Genomic DNA, 16,060 nt, shown 5'->3' with positions numbered 1-16,060 from the left:
CGAGGCACTTGGGCTACACCAAGAAACAAAACTGGTGAAAATCCGAGCCCTGGGAGAGCCCGCCTTCCCTGGAAGGAGGACCAACAACGGAGGATTCAGTGACTCCCACTTTGAAGCAATTTGGAGACCAGACCTGAAGACTCACCAACTGCAGAATCTGGATGGGGCTGGAGTGGAAGTCCAGATCAATCCTAGAACTCTCATCTCACAGAGAAAGTAGCTGAAGAAGTACAGAAGAAGGGACATCATTCTCCCAAGGTCACGCGGCTCACTTGGTGGCAATGGGGGAACCAGCCCGCAAGCGTCCTGACCACACCCCCAGACTCCTGACTCGCCACAGCCATTCAGCAAACACGAACCGCCTTCTTCCCGTGAACCAGACACAGGCACCAGGAGTAAGACACGGAGCAGCCGGCTTCACAGAAACAAGTTCCTCCAGCTGCTATTTCCACAAGCCTGGAGACAACAGTGAGTCTGGCTGGGTTCAGTGGGACTCCACCCCTGGTCCCCAAGTGTGCGTGAAGAACCAAAGCAGGAAGCTGCAGAAGATTCCAAGGGTTCACACCCGTGCAAGGCCATGGAGCCCAGCGATTACCACCTTGAGCCTGAAGTCAGACAGCCCAGCCCTAGATCCCAGCTCTGTGACTCTGCGAAAGTCATGTGACTTCTCTAAGCCTTTCCTTCCCGGTCTGCAAAATGAACATACTAATAATGCAGGTTCAAAGGAGAGAAGGCCCCTAAAGTGGTTAGAACAGTGCCTGGCACACATGCACCATTCAATGCGTGTTTCCTGCTATTATGATCATTAGGGAAAGGATCATCCTTCCACTCTGGACCTTCCTACACATTCAAGAAGGTGGCTACGAATCAGTGGAGATTTCCACTTCATCCCTCCCCTCTCCAGGATTGATACCACCAGCTGCCAGCATGCCCACTCACACACTGGTTCCCTCCCACAGCATTCCATTTGATTCTGCCTGGGGAGCAGAGATCAATTAACTGTGAGGAAGACGCAAAGTGAGGTTCTCCTGAGGGGTGCATCACGATCCTGCCTTTCCATTCAAACACATCCACGTGCTGGGCTCTGAGCTCACCAGGTCAACCCAAGTGTCAGTCTCTTCCCTCCCACAGCTTCTGCTAGTTGGAGAAAGATTCACTTTCTAATCTACCCAGAACTAGACAAGCTGGAATGTTACATCAAGGACTGCTGAGAGCTTCTCAAAGTTTGCTGGCATTTCTTCTAATCAATAACAAGAAAATCAAGGTTGTATAATGAAAGTATCCAATACAAAGAGATGAAATTCTAAGAGATGAGAGAAAGGGAAAAAAAACACACAACAGGGAATGGGTCTCCTTCAACAGTCAGGCAGGAAGGGTAAGTGTACACCACAAAGGCTGGGAGGCTGGGGATGTAGAAATGACAAAGGGTAGTTGCATGTTCTAGAACCCAGAGCTGGTTGAGTTCCTCTGGGGCAGAGGCTGTCCCCTGTCCCCTTGCCCCGGCCTCCCCAGTGCCTACAAAGCCTGGCACAGAACAAGAGCTCAGTCAAAATGTACATAAATATGTTTAAACATACGACCTGGGAAAGGCAGAAGGAAAACTGACAACTGTTTCTACTTCTTGGAAGCCATCTAGGGTCATAGCCGAGAGCTCAGACAGACGTGAGTTTCATTCCAGCCATCATCCCCAGGTTGTCACAGACGGTGTATCCCTGCGGGCTTCAGTTCCCTCTGCAGTAAAGCGGGGGCTGTGATAGCATCTCTCTTGTGGGAGGAGGGAGGGTCTAAGAATGACCAGGAATTCAGTTAGACGATGCAGGCAACACACTTACCCCAAGGCCTGGCGGATACAGAGTGCTCCACAGAGGTGAGTCTGATGGTCTGATTTCATCTTTAAGGATGAGAGAGTAGTAAACATAAGCGTCTATTCTGCCTTTTACATGAGGCTGCCAAAAACATGCCTTTCCATGGGGAGAGGGCCTCCTCCTTGAAGTCTTGCCTCCACCCACCTGTCCCTGGGATGAAGGAGCTTCCTGGATGCCAAATGCCCCCCAACACTGCTAAAAGCACGGGGACACCCAAACGCACAACAGAGAGCAGAGATGGTCACAGGCCTGCAGCCTCCAAGGCAAAGTCCCCTAAACTCAGAGTACCCAAGGAACGAGTGGAGATCCCATCAAGCAACCCAGCAGAACATGAGACTGCCCTCCTCTGAATCCCAAATAATAATAGCCTGTAATTACTGACAACCAGCTACATGTCAGGCACTGTTCTTGGCACAGTCCCTGACAACCTGGGAAGGAGGTCCTACTATCATGCCATTTTATAGATGAGAAAACTGATAGCTTCTTTCAAAGTATTTTCTAACTCACATGGGTTGTCCAGAACCCACTTCATAAACAAGTTTAAACAGCAATTCCTGCCTTGAGCTGAAAGGAAATGCAGGCTCTCCCTACACTTGACAAAGCCTGCACCAAACAATCTTAAAAGGGTTCGGGGAGCCGAAGATATTTCCCTTTCCCTCAACAAAGAGACCGCCTGCCAAAAACCAGGCAAGAGGAAATGAAGTCTGTTTCATCAGTTCCATTCAGCAAATCCCAGGATTCTCCTCCTATGAGCTGGCAGGGACCTTGCTGAGCATTCTGTCTTGGTCTCTCGATTTATAGGTGAAGAAAAGGGATCCAACGCCGGGGCACCTAACTCTGTGCTGTCCCGTGCCCAGGCTGCTGGAGGTACAAAGCCGGCTGAGACCCTGTCCTGCCTTTCCCAAGAAGAGGGCTCCTTCAAGGATAACATTTCTCTATGGGCCAAACACTTTTCTAAGAACTCAACAGGAAATTCGTTGATCCTCACAACCACTCCCCATTTCACAGACGAAGAAACCGAGTCTCAAACTTACACAGGAGGTTAGAGCAGGGTCTCAAACCCCGGTGCCTGGCTCCAGAGGCAGACTCAGATCCACCCCTTTGGCACACTTTCCTTCCACCTTCCTGAAGGAGATTGGGGGTATGAGTGTCCTTGGCAGCTGGGGTGAATCGTACATGAACTGAGCCCAATCACAATGAAATGACAAGAGCCAGCAAGGATTCCTTCCAACCTGCACCCATCAGCTGCCTCTGTGGCTTTAGAGTCAGAAGAACCAGCGATACACGAGGTGTGACACCCGCGGGAGGGGATGGGGTCGTAAGGAAACACTGAGGAAGCAGCAGCTCCCTTTTCTTACACTGGGGACTTGCCCCTTTGGCCACAGAGATGCAAGCTGCACTCTGAGCCATCTGGACACCGCCCTTCCCCTCCCTTCCAGGGAAAGAGGGAACCTACCATGGCGGCCTCTTAGCACCCTCCCACTAAACACCTCGGGCTGCCTCTCAATACCTCTAATGAAAGTAAACCAAGTGGAATTCTTTTCTCGAGTTTTAAAGGCAAATCACGATGGTGTTTTTTTTCCAGACATACATTAACTCTGCACTCCAGCTGGTTTACAATTCTTTAAGTACTTGATTTACAACCCAGGGAGAAAATGTTTTGAAAATCTTGCAAATGCAGTTTGCATCTCAAGCTTGCCTACTTGCAGAGCTGATCACCAGGGATTGTCAGACAAGGTGGGGGATGCAGTGAGGGGGGACGGTTGCTGGCGGCTCCCGGAAGTGTGGGAGTGACCAGGGAGGCCAGAGAGTTACAAAGAACTGCGGGAAGCAGCCGCCAAGGGTGGGAATCGGCTCCCTTCCTCCTCCCTGCAGCCTCAGCACAGAGCTGTGACGGAGAGGCACCTGGCTGTGCTGGGCCGACCCCCCCACAGCTGTCCAAAGGGTGGTAAGGAGAGGGGTGACCCGGAAAAGGGGGAGGATGGGGGCCCAAGGGGCCTTCCCTGCTGCCTCCCACCTCCACAGACCCCTCCCTTCTCAGGACTGCCGGTGCACTCTTCATGCAACTGTTTGTTCATTCATTCATTCATTCATACTGAGCATCTACCATATTGCCTGGCTACAGGCCAGGATGCAGTGGTAAGACAGTGACCCTGCTTCCCTCCTAATGGGGGTGGAAGGGGAGGGTGTGTACAGACAAATCATCAAACCCACGAGCTCTGGAGGAAACCGACATAGGGCCAAGACAGGAGGATATGGAAGCAGGAATTGGACAGCCAGGCAGGACTTGAAGGATGTCGCAGATTCAGAGCTTAAGTCCTCAGCCACCCATGCGAGGGTTTAAAGCAGGGACAGCCACGACCAGGAATAAGAAGGCCACCAAGGTGCTCCTTGCTTGCACTTCTCACTAGCTCTGATTTCCAAGAGCCTAATATGCACAAGCTCTGCATCGGAAGGCTCCCAGTCCTACTTCTCACGGCAATCCCACTTGGTTGGATGTTGGCAGCCACATTTTCTAGAAAACAGAAGCTCAGAGGAAATATGCGACTTTGCCCAGGATCATCCAGGTGCTGAGCTGCAGGGGAGAACAGGCACCCAAGTCTGTCTGATTCTACAGGCATTTCTTCCTCCTCATTCATACAAGCCCCCCTGTGCTGTGCTCAGTTATTCCACATGTGTTCATGACACGCCCCAACCAAGTCCTCAGTACCTCCATGGCAGGACTTCTCATGTTCTATTCTGAAACTTCCCACTGTCCTGGGCACTTTAGGAAGCCCTCAGGAAATATACCTTGCCAGAGGGAAAGGAAAAGATGGGCTGACCCCAGTGGAGGCTGTGTCTTCATGATAGGGAATCTTTAGCCCAGCCCCGGGTTGAACATGCAGTTAAAAGTTTACCGAAGAGCCTCACTGTGAAGTCAACATCTGGCTGCTTCTGGACCACTTCCAGAGAATTTTATCAATACAGCCAGACTCTACTCATGGGTGGGTCATCTGGCCCGGCCCCTCCTGGGCCCTGGGCCTGGGATCTTCTCATTCCTGCACTGCACAGCGTCGTCTGGGCCGGCGGGATGATAAATGCATTCTGCTTTAAAGCAGATACTTCGCAAATCATAACTTACAGATGCTCCAGGACTTTCATGTGGGAAAGACAAATGAGACTTAGGCTGTCTGACTCCGGAGCCACTGAGGACAGGAAGCCACAGCCAGCACGGCTCTCTCCTCTCCACGAGCACAAGACCGAATGGGAATTCGAGCAGGGAAGGGTCTGCCTGACTTTGTAGACGCTGCTGTTACCCGCCATTCATTTCCAGCCACTGTCTTTCCAAGCCCACAAATCAGAAAGCTCCTTGAGGTCAGGGGTAATGACCTACAGCTCCCATACCTCCTGAAATAGTTACTCGATATTGTATTCCCTTCTGTGCCATCCCATGAGCCTTTTGCCTGGCACTCCTATGTGCCTGGCACTCTGCTAGGCGTGGACAGCAGGTCCAAGTTGGTTGGCTGGGGCTTGTCAGCAGACAAGACACCTTGACTCAATCCTTATCTACTGCAGCTTCCTGGGAGGAAGTGAGATCAGACGTCCTGGGGCGGTGAGGGAGCACGTCTGTCACAGGAAAGTGAACCAGCTGAGCTCCGGAGGGCCCCGAGGGATTCCAGAAGCCGAGGCTGCTGAAGGCACAAAGAACTCAGTGTGTGCCCAGGAGAAGCGCTCCTGGACCTGCTTCATTAAGACAGACTCGTGGCCCAACAAGCACACATCTCCCCCCCTCACCCCGACACCATTCCGATCTTTATCTTCTCATAGCTCAACTCCTGCAAAAACCTCCAGGTTGGATCCCTGCTCCAAGCCAGCACTGCAGACCCCTGGGCTCGGAGCCCCGCTGTGATCAGAGCCCAGTTCAGCCCACCTAGGGGAAGGGAGCTGGCCACGGTCTTCACATTCACACTGCCTGAGTCCAGACCCCGGCTCGGCTGCAGCGTGTGACCTCAGCAGGCTAGCAAATCTCTCTGTGATTCAGCCTCTTCATCTGGAAGATGAGACGATTACAGGATTGTTATGAGAATTAAATTAGTTAAATGGACCTGGCACGTTATAAGGACTCAAGAAGAATTAGCTGCTATTATGTATTGTTATTAAATGTTATTACTATCCCCCCTATTCCTATCTTACCTGCCTTGCCTCCTACTGCGTCCCAGCATAAAGCCTGCATTCCAAGAGATCTGGCCTGCTCACCCCGGAATCTGCCCTCTGCCTGAAAGCTTCCATATTTTGGTCTTTGGAAATACAATTCAAGGGTCATCTTTAACAGCCCTTTCCCTCCCTAATCCTACCGTATTCCACGGCCCTCTCTCAATCCCCTTCCTGAACAATGAGAAACCTCCCAGTAGAAGCATCTCCCCATGACTAGTTCTCTGGAACGTGAGCAGAATACCACATCCAAATCCGGAGGTCACCCACCGTGCAACAAAGATAAAAGGTTCTCCATGTTTCCAGCAGCAGTGGGTCTCAAAATAGACTTGTTTGATGCTTCCTTGCTACTTAACCCTGGGCAAGTTACTTAAACTCCCCAAGTATTGTTTTCCCCATCTGTTAAATGGGTCTAAGGTGAGGCATGCCTCTTAAGGTCATGGTGACAATCAGACATGAGAAAATGTCTGTAAAGCACTTGGCACAGCCTGACATACCCCGAACTCTCAAAAATATCGGCTGGTAGCAATAAGAGCAGTTGTGGCATTTGAGGGAGGGGGTGTTCCTACCTAGCATGGCACTCAAGTTAATGAACTGATCTTCAATGAGCTATGTTTCAACTTGAAAATCTCCAGAAGTAATCAATTCCTGTACAGAAGAGGTACCCACAGCCTAGCAACTGCTCACTCTTGTCTCTTCCACCAGACTATAAGTTCCTTGGGTCTTATCCATGTGTATGCCCCAGAATTTAACATGGTGAGAAGCATATGGCAGATGGTAATAAATCTTTGTTGAACTGAGCAGAATTAGTTCAATATTTGTAAGTACATTTCATCATTGCTACTAGATTATAAACTCGTTAAGACTAAGGGTCATGTCTTATTCTAGTAAAGATTTATTAAATGAGTGATGGAGAAATACCGAACGAAGAATCAGGTTTTTTAGACTCAGCCTACTCAGTTACCAGCTGTGCAACCTCAGAGAAGTCACTTGACAATTCTGTGCCTTATTTTTCTCACCTCAAGGATGGATGAAAAGTTTGGACTACACATCTGTCGAGGTCCTTTATACTTTAAAACTAGGTTTGGGCCTTAGCTGCAATATGGTACCCCAGCCACCCTGCATATGACAGTCATACACCCATGGTTCAGCAGGCCAGCTTACTAATTTGCATCCCTGAGCTGGAGTTTTCCAGCACTGAGCTATGAATAACTTGGTGCCAATGGTTAAAACACCCACTTTCAGTCAAGTCAGCTCCTTTGCTGGGTGAGAATGCTCCATCACCCATCCCAGGGCATCACAGCAATTTGGGGGCACAACTGACCCACCAGCCCTGACATTCCCATGCCAGACCCTCCCAGAGACCTGCTTCCTGCTCACACCACACCTCACACTACTCACAAGAGATAACCTGGAACAGAGAGAGAGGTGAACTTAGCTGACGGTGAGCTGATCGCATAACACCTCTCCCCAAAACGTTGTTTATTTTTGCTGTTGGATTTTTTGGCAATGCTCAGTGCAGCCTGAGGGTCCAGAGAGCTTGGCTCAAAGAAAATGCCATGTTATAACACAGGGGCTTGCTCTGCAGCCCTGCCCGAAACTGTATCAAAACGAAAGTTGTGCAATAAACAAAGCCCAAATTCAAGGCCTTAGAAATGTGTTCAGATCCTATCAGAATCTGGCTGATGGTCTTGGCTTCCTATGGGTGCACTTCCCTAATTAACCTGAAAAGTTGATTATTTCTCTACCTCTCTCTGAGTGATTTAATTGGCCAATGCATCATGCCTCTCTGATGGGGTGAAAGTCCAAGTGAAATGAGGGGGTAAAAATCTGCTAAAAAAAGAAACTGAATTTGCTAATTTCACCTTTTGAGGCTTTCTAAGGGCTTCTCTGGTGGCTCAGCTGGTAAAGAATCCACCTGCAATGCGGGAGACCTGGGTTTGATCCCTGGCATGGGAAGATCCCCTGGAGAAGGGAACAGCTACCCACTCCAGTATTCCAGCCTGGAGAATTCCATGGAGTGTACAGTCCATGAGGTCACAAAGAGTCAGACACAACTGACTTTCACTTTCACATAGGTTATTTAATTCAATTCTCACAACTAGTTCATATGGTGGTATTATATTAGCCCATTTTACAGATGAGGAAGTGGAGGCTTCTGAAAGTTACATAGCTTGCCCAAAGTCACAAAGCTAGTCAGGAATCGGTCAGGATTTGAAATATAAGCCAGGGCTCTTAGTCCTTCTGCCAGAGGGCCTCACTTGTGCAGCTTATGAACTCTGGAAGAAGCCACTTTGAGTCCTTTCTCCTAGACATGCTCAGACAGTAGCAGCAAGACTACACTTGGGATGAAAAGGATGCCTGGAGAATGCCTGGACCACATAGAGGGCTGGACCTGCTGACTCCAAGCTCCTGGTTCTGCAACCTCTCTCTTCGGAACTGCCTTTCCCCGAATGCTGATGCTCCATGGTGTGCTGTTTGACTCAGAAGGCCCTTCCAGACGTGCAATTAAAAGCCACAAGATTCTTAAACAATCCTCTGTCTCAAGGGTGCTGATTTCATAGCATCTCAGGCAGCCTAACACCCAGCACTCTACTTGGGCCACTCGTGTTGGCAAAGCAGCTGAAAGGCACGGTGCCTCCTGGAAAGTTCTCGGAAAGGCGTGGGTACAAACAAAAATAAAGCATCACTTCGCAATACTACCCAAAGACCTAAAAGGCAGAATTGAGACAACGTGCTCTGAATTCTCTGGAACTGCACCTCAAAAGCAAATGGATATTCAGTGTATCCTTGGAACCAGAAGAAAACTCCAAAGTCACACTTCAGATGAAAATTTCTTGCTGCTCTTGATAGATTCTGAGTCACCAAGCACTGTACAGGCAAGAACAACTTGCTGACCAATTTTTTTTTAATGTTTTATTTTCTGTCCAGTCAGGCATAGGGAATTTTCCACCTGACAATTTCTGTTTCTCACTTAAGTTCTGACACCATCTGTGAGCAGCGTGCTCCGCAAGGGGGGGACCGGGGTTGGGGGTGGGGGGACGGACTTGAAGTCAAGGAAGCCTTCCTTTCACCCAATCTCAGTTTTCTCATCTGCTTAACGCATCTACTTAGATGATTTTGCTAACATCCGAAGCTTATCTATCAGGTAGAAAGCAGTCTGGGGACTGCCAGTTTCTGGATGTGGATCTGCTACCAGATTTAGAATCTTTGCATAATCTTTGAGTAAAACAAGAGATGGGGCTGTAATGAGCAGCACAATGGGAAACTGGACAACACAGCGGGACTCAACAGCTTGCTGCGGTGAAATGAGCCTCCTCCGTTCTCTGGGCGCCCCCTAGTGGCCATTCGATTAAATCCCGAAGGAATGTTCAGAGTTTCTGCAAATAAAGGGAGAGACACCCACCACGAGAGAAAGGCAGGCTCGCGCCTACTGATGCAATCAATCCCTTTCGCTCTACCCTAGTCCGTAGATCAGACAGCTCTCAGAGGGAATACCTGAGGCCCCAGTGAAGCTCAGAAAGATGTCTGCCCTCAGACAAGCGTTCACTCTGGCAGTTGGCGGCAAGCTACTCAGCGTTCCAGAGTCAGTGCCCCCTCACAGATCCCAGACACACCCTTACCACTCAGCCCCTCACAAGCTCACATCCTCAACCTGCAGCTCCAACCGCGTCTGGTTTTCATTACTCCGCTTTCGAACTTCCCAGCGTGATTCTTCAACAGCTATTAAGACAACATGAGCAAGGAGCTAGGCTTAGTTTTTGCTTATTCAACATCCAGCCTGGGGAATATCACCTCAGACAAAAAGCATGAATGAAGCGCACGTTTCTCAGCCTCCTCTTCCACAGAACCTTGGAGTGTGCTCCTCAAAGGACATTTTTGCATCTCCTCTTGAAAATTTTCAGTCTACAAAAATGGCACCTGCCTTCTCGACTACTTGCTATAGATTTTGCTGATAGGAGACAACTTTAAAATACTATGTACAATCTCTCAAATTTCCAGTTAACGTATAATGGACTTTAATTTTTAGGATCTAGGATAGAGCTGTATCAACCCAAAGAGTGAAGCCTAGAATGAAGGAATTATCCAGATAAACCAATATCTGAGAACTGGGCTGGCTGAACTTTCTGATTGGTGCCATATTTTGTCCACAGAACTGTCACCGCACAGATGCAAAAGAAAAATACTGACATCAACCCACCACTTACTTTATTCAGCAGCCCATTTTGCTTTTCCCCTGTGATCATTTAAGTTTATAAGCAACCCTGGGCCCCCAAACACCCCCCAAAAGTGTACACAAGGAGTTCCATAATTACTTCCTGACTTTGGCCCTAAATCGATTAAAATCCATCTGATACGCTGAAAATCAAAGAACCATGTTAATTTTCTGCCACACACCACACAAAATCTTTCTGCAATAGTCAGTCACTTTGAACCCAACCCTCTAGCCACAAGCAGCATGGATTGCAAGGGCCTGTTCTGCAGAAAGGAAAATGACAACAAGCCAAGGTTGGGACAATGCAAAGACTCCAAAGCACTCAAGATGTTACTTGGGGCTGAGTAATGGCCTTAGGACCCTGGCAGGGTTACAGCTGTCACAAAGAGTTGGGGTGCTGGGTCAGAGCCCTTACACAATACAGCAGTCTTGCAGCCGGGGCCTGAAAGGCAACTGAATCTGCAACTCAGTGTGGCTATCCATGATGCCCTAGGCGTTTCAGTCCTCCCAGAAGCCAGCAGCAAACTGTCACAACCCTCAGGCATGAGGGTTGAACCTTCACTTCTATTCCCCTAACCTTTTCTCTTAAAAACAGGCAGGAGTCCGTCCTCCCTTGCAGCGACCTCAGCACCGCGGCGATGGGGACTGGGAGGATGCGGGGGGGGGGGGGGGGGGGGGTCTCATTCATCTATAGGATACGGGGCCAGGCGAACCAGCTCCGAGCTGCGGATGTGGCTGTGTGTGGAGTTACAGCAATAAGGCATTCCAGGGCATGAATGCGTGCCCGCGAGGGAGACCCCAACGGTCCCGATGGTGCAAAGTGTTTGCAAATCACAAACACTACTTTGCTGCTGGGATCAAAACCCCCAAAATATGCGCAGACAGGATGTAACAAGTGTTTCGGGAGAAAGACACGCCTGAGCCACGGGGGTCTGGGGCGGGGGAGAATGAGGAATCTGGGGGCTCCGGAGAAGCCCCCTCTCGGGCCAGAGACCCCCTCTGCGCCCCCACACCCCGCCGCTTGCACGCTGCGTCCCCAACCGCGTCTAGACCGAGCCCCCGGGTATCCCCCCAACTCACCACTCGGCCCGAAAACCTCTCGGTGGCCCGCTTGACTTTGCCGTAGGTGCCTTTCCCCAGGGTCTCCTGCAGCTCGTAGCGGTGCTTCAAGTTGTGTTTGTGGTGATGCCGCTTCACACCGTGCGGCTTCCTGGGTTCCGGGGCCGCCGCCGAGGGGGCCGCGATCGCCCCCGCCTCCGGCGGAGAGCCCGGGGCCCCCGGCCCCAAGTCCGGGCCGGCTGCGGGCGCAGCGGCCCCCTCCATGTCCGAACGCGGGGCAAGCCGGGCCGGAGAGGGCAGGACCGGGCAGGGCGCTCGCGGTGTCGGGGTCCCCGCCGAGAGAAAGCGGGGCGCGCTCACGGTCGCCCCCGCAGCATCGGGAAGGCGGCCGGCTCCCGCCGGGGCTGCGGCTGGGTCACTGGCGGCGGCGGGGACGGCACATCTGGCGCCCCCGGCGCGCACGATCCGCGCACCGCCCACCGGCCGCGGCGAGCTGCGGCGCGTCGGGCGAGGTGGCGGCGGTGGCAGGGGAGGCGGCGGTGCTCGCAGGAGGGAGGGGAGAGGGGTGGCTCGGAGCGCAGGAGGGGGAGTGTTATGTGCGGCGCCGCGCCCCCAGACCCCTCCCCGGGAGGACGCGCAGACTGGGCGGGCGCGGGGGCGGGCGCGGCGCGCGGGCCGGCCTCCGGGGAGGGGGCGAGGGGCGGCGCGGCCCGGGCTTCCCCCCACCTCCCGCCCGCCTCCCGGGCCCGGGGCCACCCCGAACTGGGAGGGGGATGGAAGCGTGTCGCGACTCGCCCTTTGTGCAGCGCCGGCTAGGCCGCGCCGGCGGCCAGGGGGCTTTGTCCTCGCGCGGCTGGGAAAGAGACGGGGGGGTTCCCAGCCCGGGCGCCCCCTCCCCCGGCTCGCCCGCCGCCGCCGCCGCCTCCGCCGCCGCCGCTACCGCGGGCCCTCCGCCGCCGCCGCCTCGGACTCCGGCTCCGGCCGCTCGGCCTCCCTTCCGGCTCGCGCCCTGGCTGCGGCGACGGCGGCGGCTCGCCGAGCCCCGGGGCCGGGCAGACGAGAGCGCTCGGAGCCGGGGGCCCCCGGGGCCCGCTGGCGATCCGGCCGGGGGCGCCGCGGGCTCGGGCGCCCCTTCATTTTCTTTTAGGTGCCGCGGCGGCCGCCAGGCCGGAGACGGGGAGAGGCTGGGGGAGGGGAGGCGCGCGGGTGTCGGGTTACAGGCGGTGAGTCACGGCTCCCCCTCCCCCGCCGCGGGGCGCACCCCGGCCTCGCAGACCCCCATCCCGGCTGGCGTAGGGCGGCTCCCCCGGGCCGGGGCCGGGGCAGCTGCGCGCCCCTGAAAACCCCAAGAGGAGCGCGTTGATCTCGGCCCCGCGCCCTCGCCGGAAAAAGGCGAGGCTCTGAGGCTGAACCTGCGGCCGGTTGCCGCACTGCGGCCCTCCGACACTGTCCAGGACTCCCGCCTGGGAGAGGAGGAGAGTTGGGTCGCTAGAGCTTCCTGGATGCAGCTGGGCGCCCACCCTGCCCGCCAAAGCTGTGTTTGGAGATGGGCAAACCAGGGACCTCGGATGGAGCAGGGCCTGAGACCGGCTGAGCCAGTGGCGACAGGCAGGCAGGCCTCTTGGCCCGTTGGGCGTTTTTATTTCTCCTTTAACTGAAATGGCCAGATCCTGGAGGTGGTACCCAGCACCCCACCCCCACAAGCGAGGGGGCAGGCAGGAAGGGCTACGACTGTGGCAAGGCTGCCACCTTCTTCTAAGAAGCAGCAAGGGAAAATAAGGAAGAAGGCAGGAGAAAGAGGGCTTCGGGAGTTTTTTTAATAGTGCGGTATACCAGACTGGGATGGGAAGAGTGAGCGGTGAGGAATGTCTGGTGCGTTCTACAGATGCGCGGTGGTTCATTTTTTTCACCGGTGAGCCGGAGTCGCCCTTCCTCCGCAGCTCTCAGGTTCATCCCTTCTGCATTCCTGCTGTCTTCAGGCTTGTCTATACCTTATCACCTTACCCAGGATCCAGCAACAGCACGTCCTCCCTGCAAGCCCCCTCCCCGCTGCCAGAGTAATAGCCTGTAACACCAAAGTCACCGAAATGTGTCCTCCACACTTGCAGGGTCTCCCTGCCTGCCTCCAGCAACTATTCTGCTTTTATACAAAATCTGTATACTTTGCATATGTAGATTAGAAAGTCAGTATAAATAAGATGCCGGTTGAACCTGGCTTCCCAGTGGCTAGGCTGTGTGACATTTGTCAAATGACTTAACCTCTCAGAGTTTAAGTTTCTTCTTGAAGTGTAGATTAACGGATCTGTTTTACAGGTAAACGGATCATGTCTGTAGCAGTAATTAAAACTGCTAACCCTGGGTCTTTCCCTTCCCAGGGACGAGTGCTGTGCTTAGTCACTCAGTGGTATCCAACTCTGTGACCCTCTGGGCATGGGATTCTCCAGGCAAGAATACTGGAGTGGGTTGCCATCCCTCCTCCAGGGTGTCTTCCCAACCCAGGAGTCAAACCGAGGTCTCCCACATTGCAGGCAGATTCTTTACTGTCTGAGCCACCAGGAAAGCCCATGGACATGGTAGGAATCCACTACGCCATCTCTTGAAATTGAGTGTGGCCACGTTACTTAGACCAATGGAATGAGAGCGGTGATGTGCATGGCTTTTAGGTGGAAACTTTGAAGGACCAATGGGTAAATGCCCATGTCTTGACAATCCTGAAAATTCAATGTTGGCGATCACAACAACCATGAAGTACAGAGATAGAGCCTCCCGTATCCAGCCTGGGCCTCTGTAACGATGGCAGAACTGGCCCGAGTAACCTGCATTGTAAAAGTAGTGTGAGCAAATATTAAACGTGTGCTAAACCAGGGAGATTGAGCGGTTGTTTGTTACAGCAGCATAACCTAACTTATTCTGGCTGATGGTGATCCTCCCCAGTGCCTAGGACTTAATCAGTATCGAATAAATAGCACCTACTTGTGCTGATCCTATTTTATGACAGGAAACCCTGTTTTCAGTTGAGGAAACCATCTCAGAAAGGTTCAGAAATTGGCCTGAGATTACACAGGTTGTAAATAGCCACGCCAGGAATTAAACCCTACCTGTCCAGTTCCCAAGCGTGTGTTCTTCCACATATGCAGTTCTACCTCTCCTTAATTGGGAAGGATGGAAACAGTACAATGTCTGGCACACAGTCATGCCCGAGAACAGGGAGTTCCTCTCCAGACTGAATTCCTATAGCATTTATAATTTGAACCACACTTTAGCACAATGTTATCGTGCATTGTGCTCAAGTGTTTTCACATAGATAACGCATTTCCTCCAACAAGCTCCCAGGCGCCTTGGTTGAGAGCTTGAGTTCTAGAGTCAAGACTGCCTGGGTTCAGATCCCTGTTCTACCACTCATAATTGAGCATTTTGGACAATTGCTTTCCCTCTCTACTCTTCTGTTCTCTCATCTGCAAAATGGTGATGGTAATAACATAGGTGGTATTGGCGGTGGTAACAGTGTGTCTCAGAGGTTGGTGTGAGGATTAAGAAATATACTCAGTAAATCATGGCTATTAATATTATACTCATTTTTCACCTTCTTATGACTCTTACTAGAATTCAGGCAATTATAAGCAGGTTAATCATACTACCTGATTAGACTCTGATTTCTGGCTTCATTATGGATATGGGACCAATGTTGTCACATTAGCAGTTGGAAGCATAATATAAGTCCTACAACTTATATTTTCGTAAGGCCCACTGTTTGTTCTTTATTACACTTTCCATTGTCAAGGCAAAAAGAAAGTAATATTTGCTCTATTAAGAAATAGCTGTTTAGAAGACCTCGCAAAGCCAGTTATGGTTTATCTGCTATCTACCGTCTGCCAGGACCTTTATATGTATTGGGGGCTTCCCTTGTGGCTCAGCGGGTAAAAAATCCACCCGCAATGTGGGAGACCTGGGTTTGATCCCTGGGTTGGGAAGATCCCCTGGAGAAGGGAAAGGCTACCCACTCCAATATTCTGGCCTGGAGAATTCCATAGTCTGTATAGTCCATGGAGTCGCAAAGAGTTGGATACGACTGAGCGACTTTCACTTTCACTTATATGTATTACCTCTAATCATCATGAAACTGCAAGGTGGGTATTAATGATCCCCACTTAGCTAATCACACTGAGTCTCAAAAAGGTTAAGTTGTCTGTGATCAGCCTTTCCTCTGATCCTTGTTCCAAGCTGCCTGACATCCAAGCTCATATCTATAAATGTGTATGCTTTGGTTAACTTAGGTCTTACATTTTTCTAGATGAGGTTTTGCAAAGTTACCAAAGGTTGTAATATTTCTAACTTAAATATGTTGCTTGGTAGACACCTTACAATAAAAAGCAACCCAGGAAAGTGTTTATTCTTCACAGTGACAGATTTCTAGTTGTTCAGTTGCAAAGTCATGTCCAGCTCTTTGTGACCTCACCAGGCTTCTCTGTTCTTGGGATTTCCCAGGCAAGAATACTGCAATGGGTTGCCAGCATTCCCTTCCCAGGGGATCTTCCCGGACCAGGGATTGAACCTGTATCTCCTGCATTGGCAGGTGGATTTTTTACCACTGAGTCACCTGGGAAGCCCAGATTTCTAATTGCCCAACAAATATTCATGCTTCTCAAGCAGGTGAGCTCACAGACAGCTGCTCTGCTGGGAATGTATGTCCCCACCTCTCTCGCATCCCGGTGTGGCCCTATGACTGGTT

General features: G+C 51.7%; 1 protein-coding gene across 1 annotated transcript in view; it reads right to left on the bottom strand.

The window, feature by feature from the left end:
* NUAK1 (NUAK family kinase 1) overlaps positions 1 to 11,610 on the bottom strand; it is a 73,211-nt gene extending 61,601 nt beyond the window's left edge. The window contains exon 1 of the mRNA XM_061125453.1: positions 11,353 to 11,610. Within this exon, the coding sequence (XP_060981436.1) occupies positions 11,353 to 11,595 (243 nt within the window). The 5' untranslated portion in view covers positions 11,596 to 11,610. The remainder of the gene's footprint in view (positions 1 to 11,352) is intronic.
* Between the last annotated feature and the right edge of the window lie 4,450 nt (positions 11,611 to 16,060).

This window comes from Dama dama, chromosome 22 (genome assembly GCF_033118175.1).
Source record: "Dama dama isolate Ldn47 chromosome 22, ASM3311817v1, whole genome shotgun sequence".
Lineage (NCBI taxonomy): Eukaryota > Metazoa > Chordata > Mammalia > Artiodactyla > Cervidae > Dama > Dama dama.
This window is presented reverse-complemented; position numbering and strand designations above follow the sequence as displayed.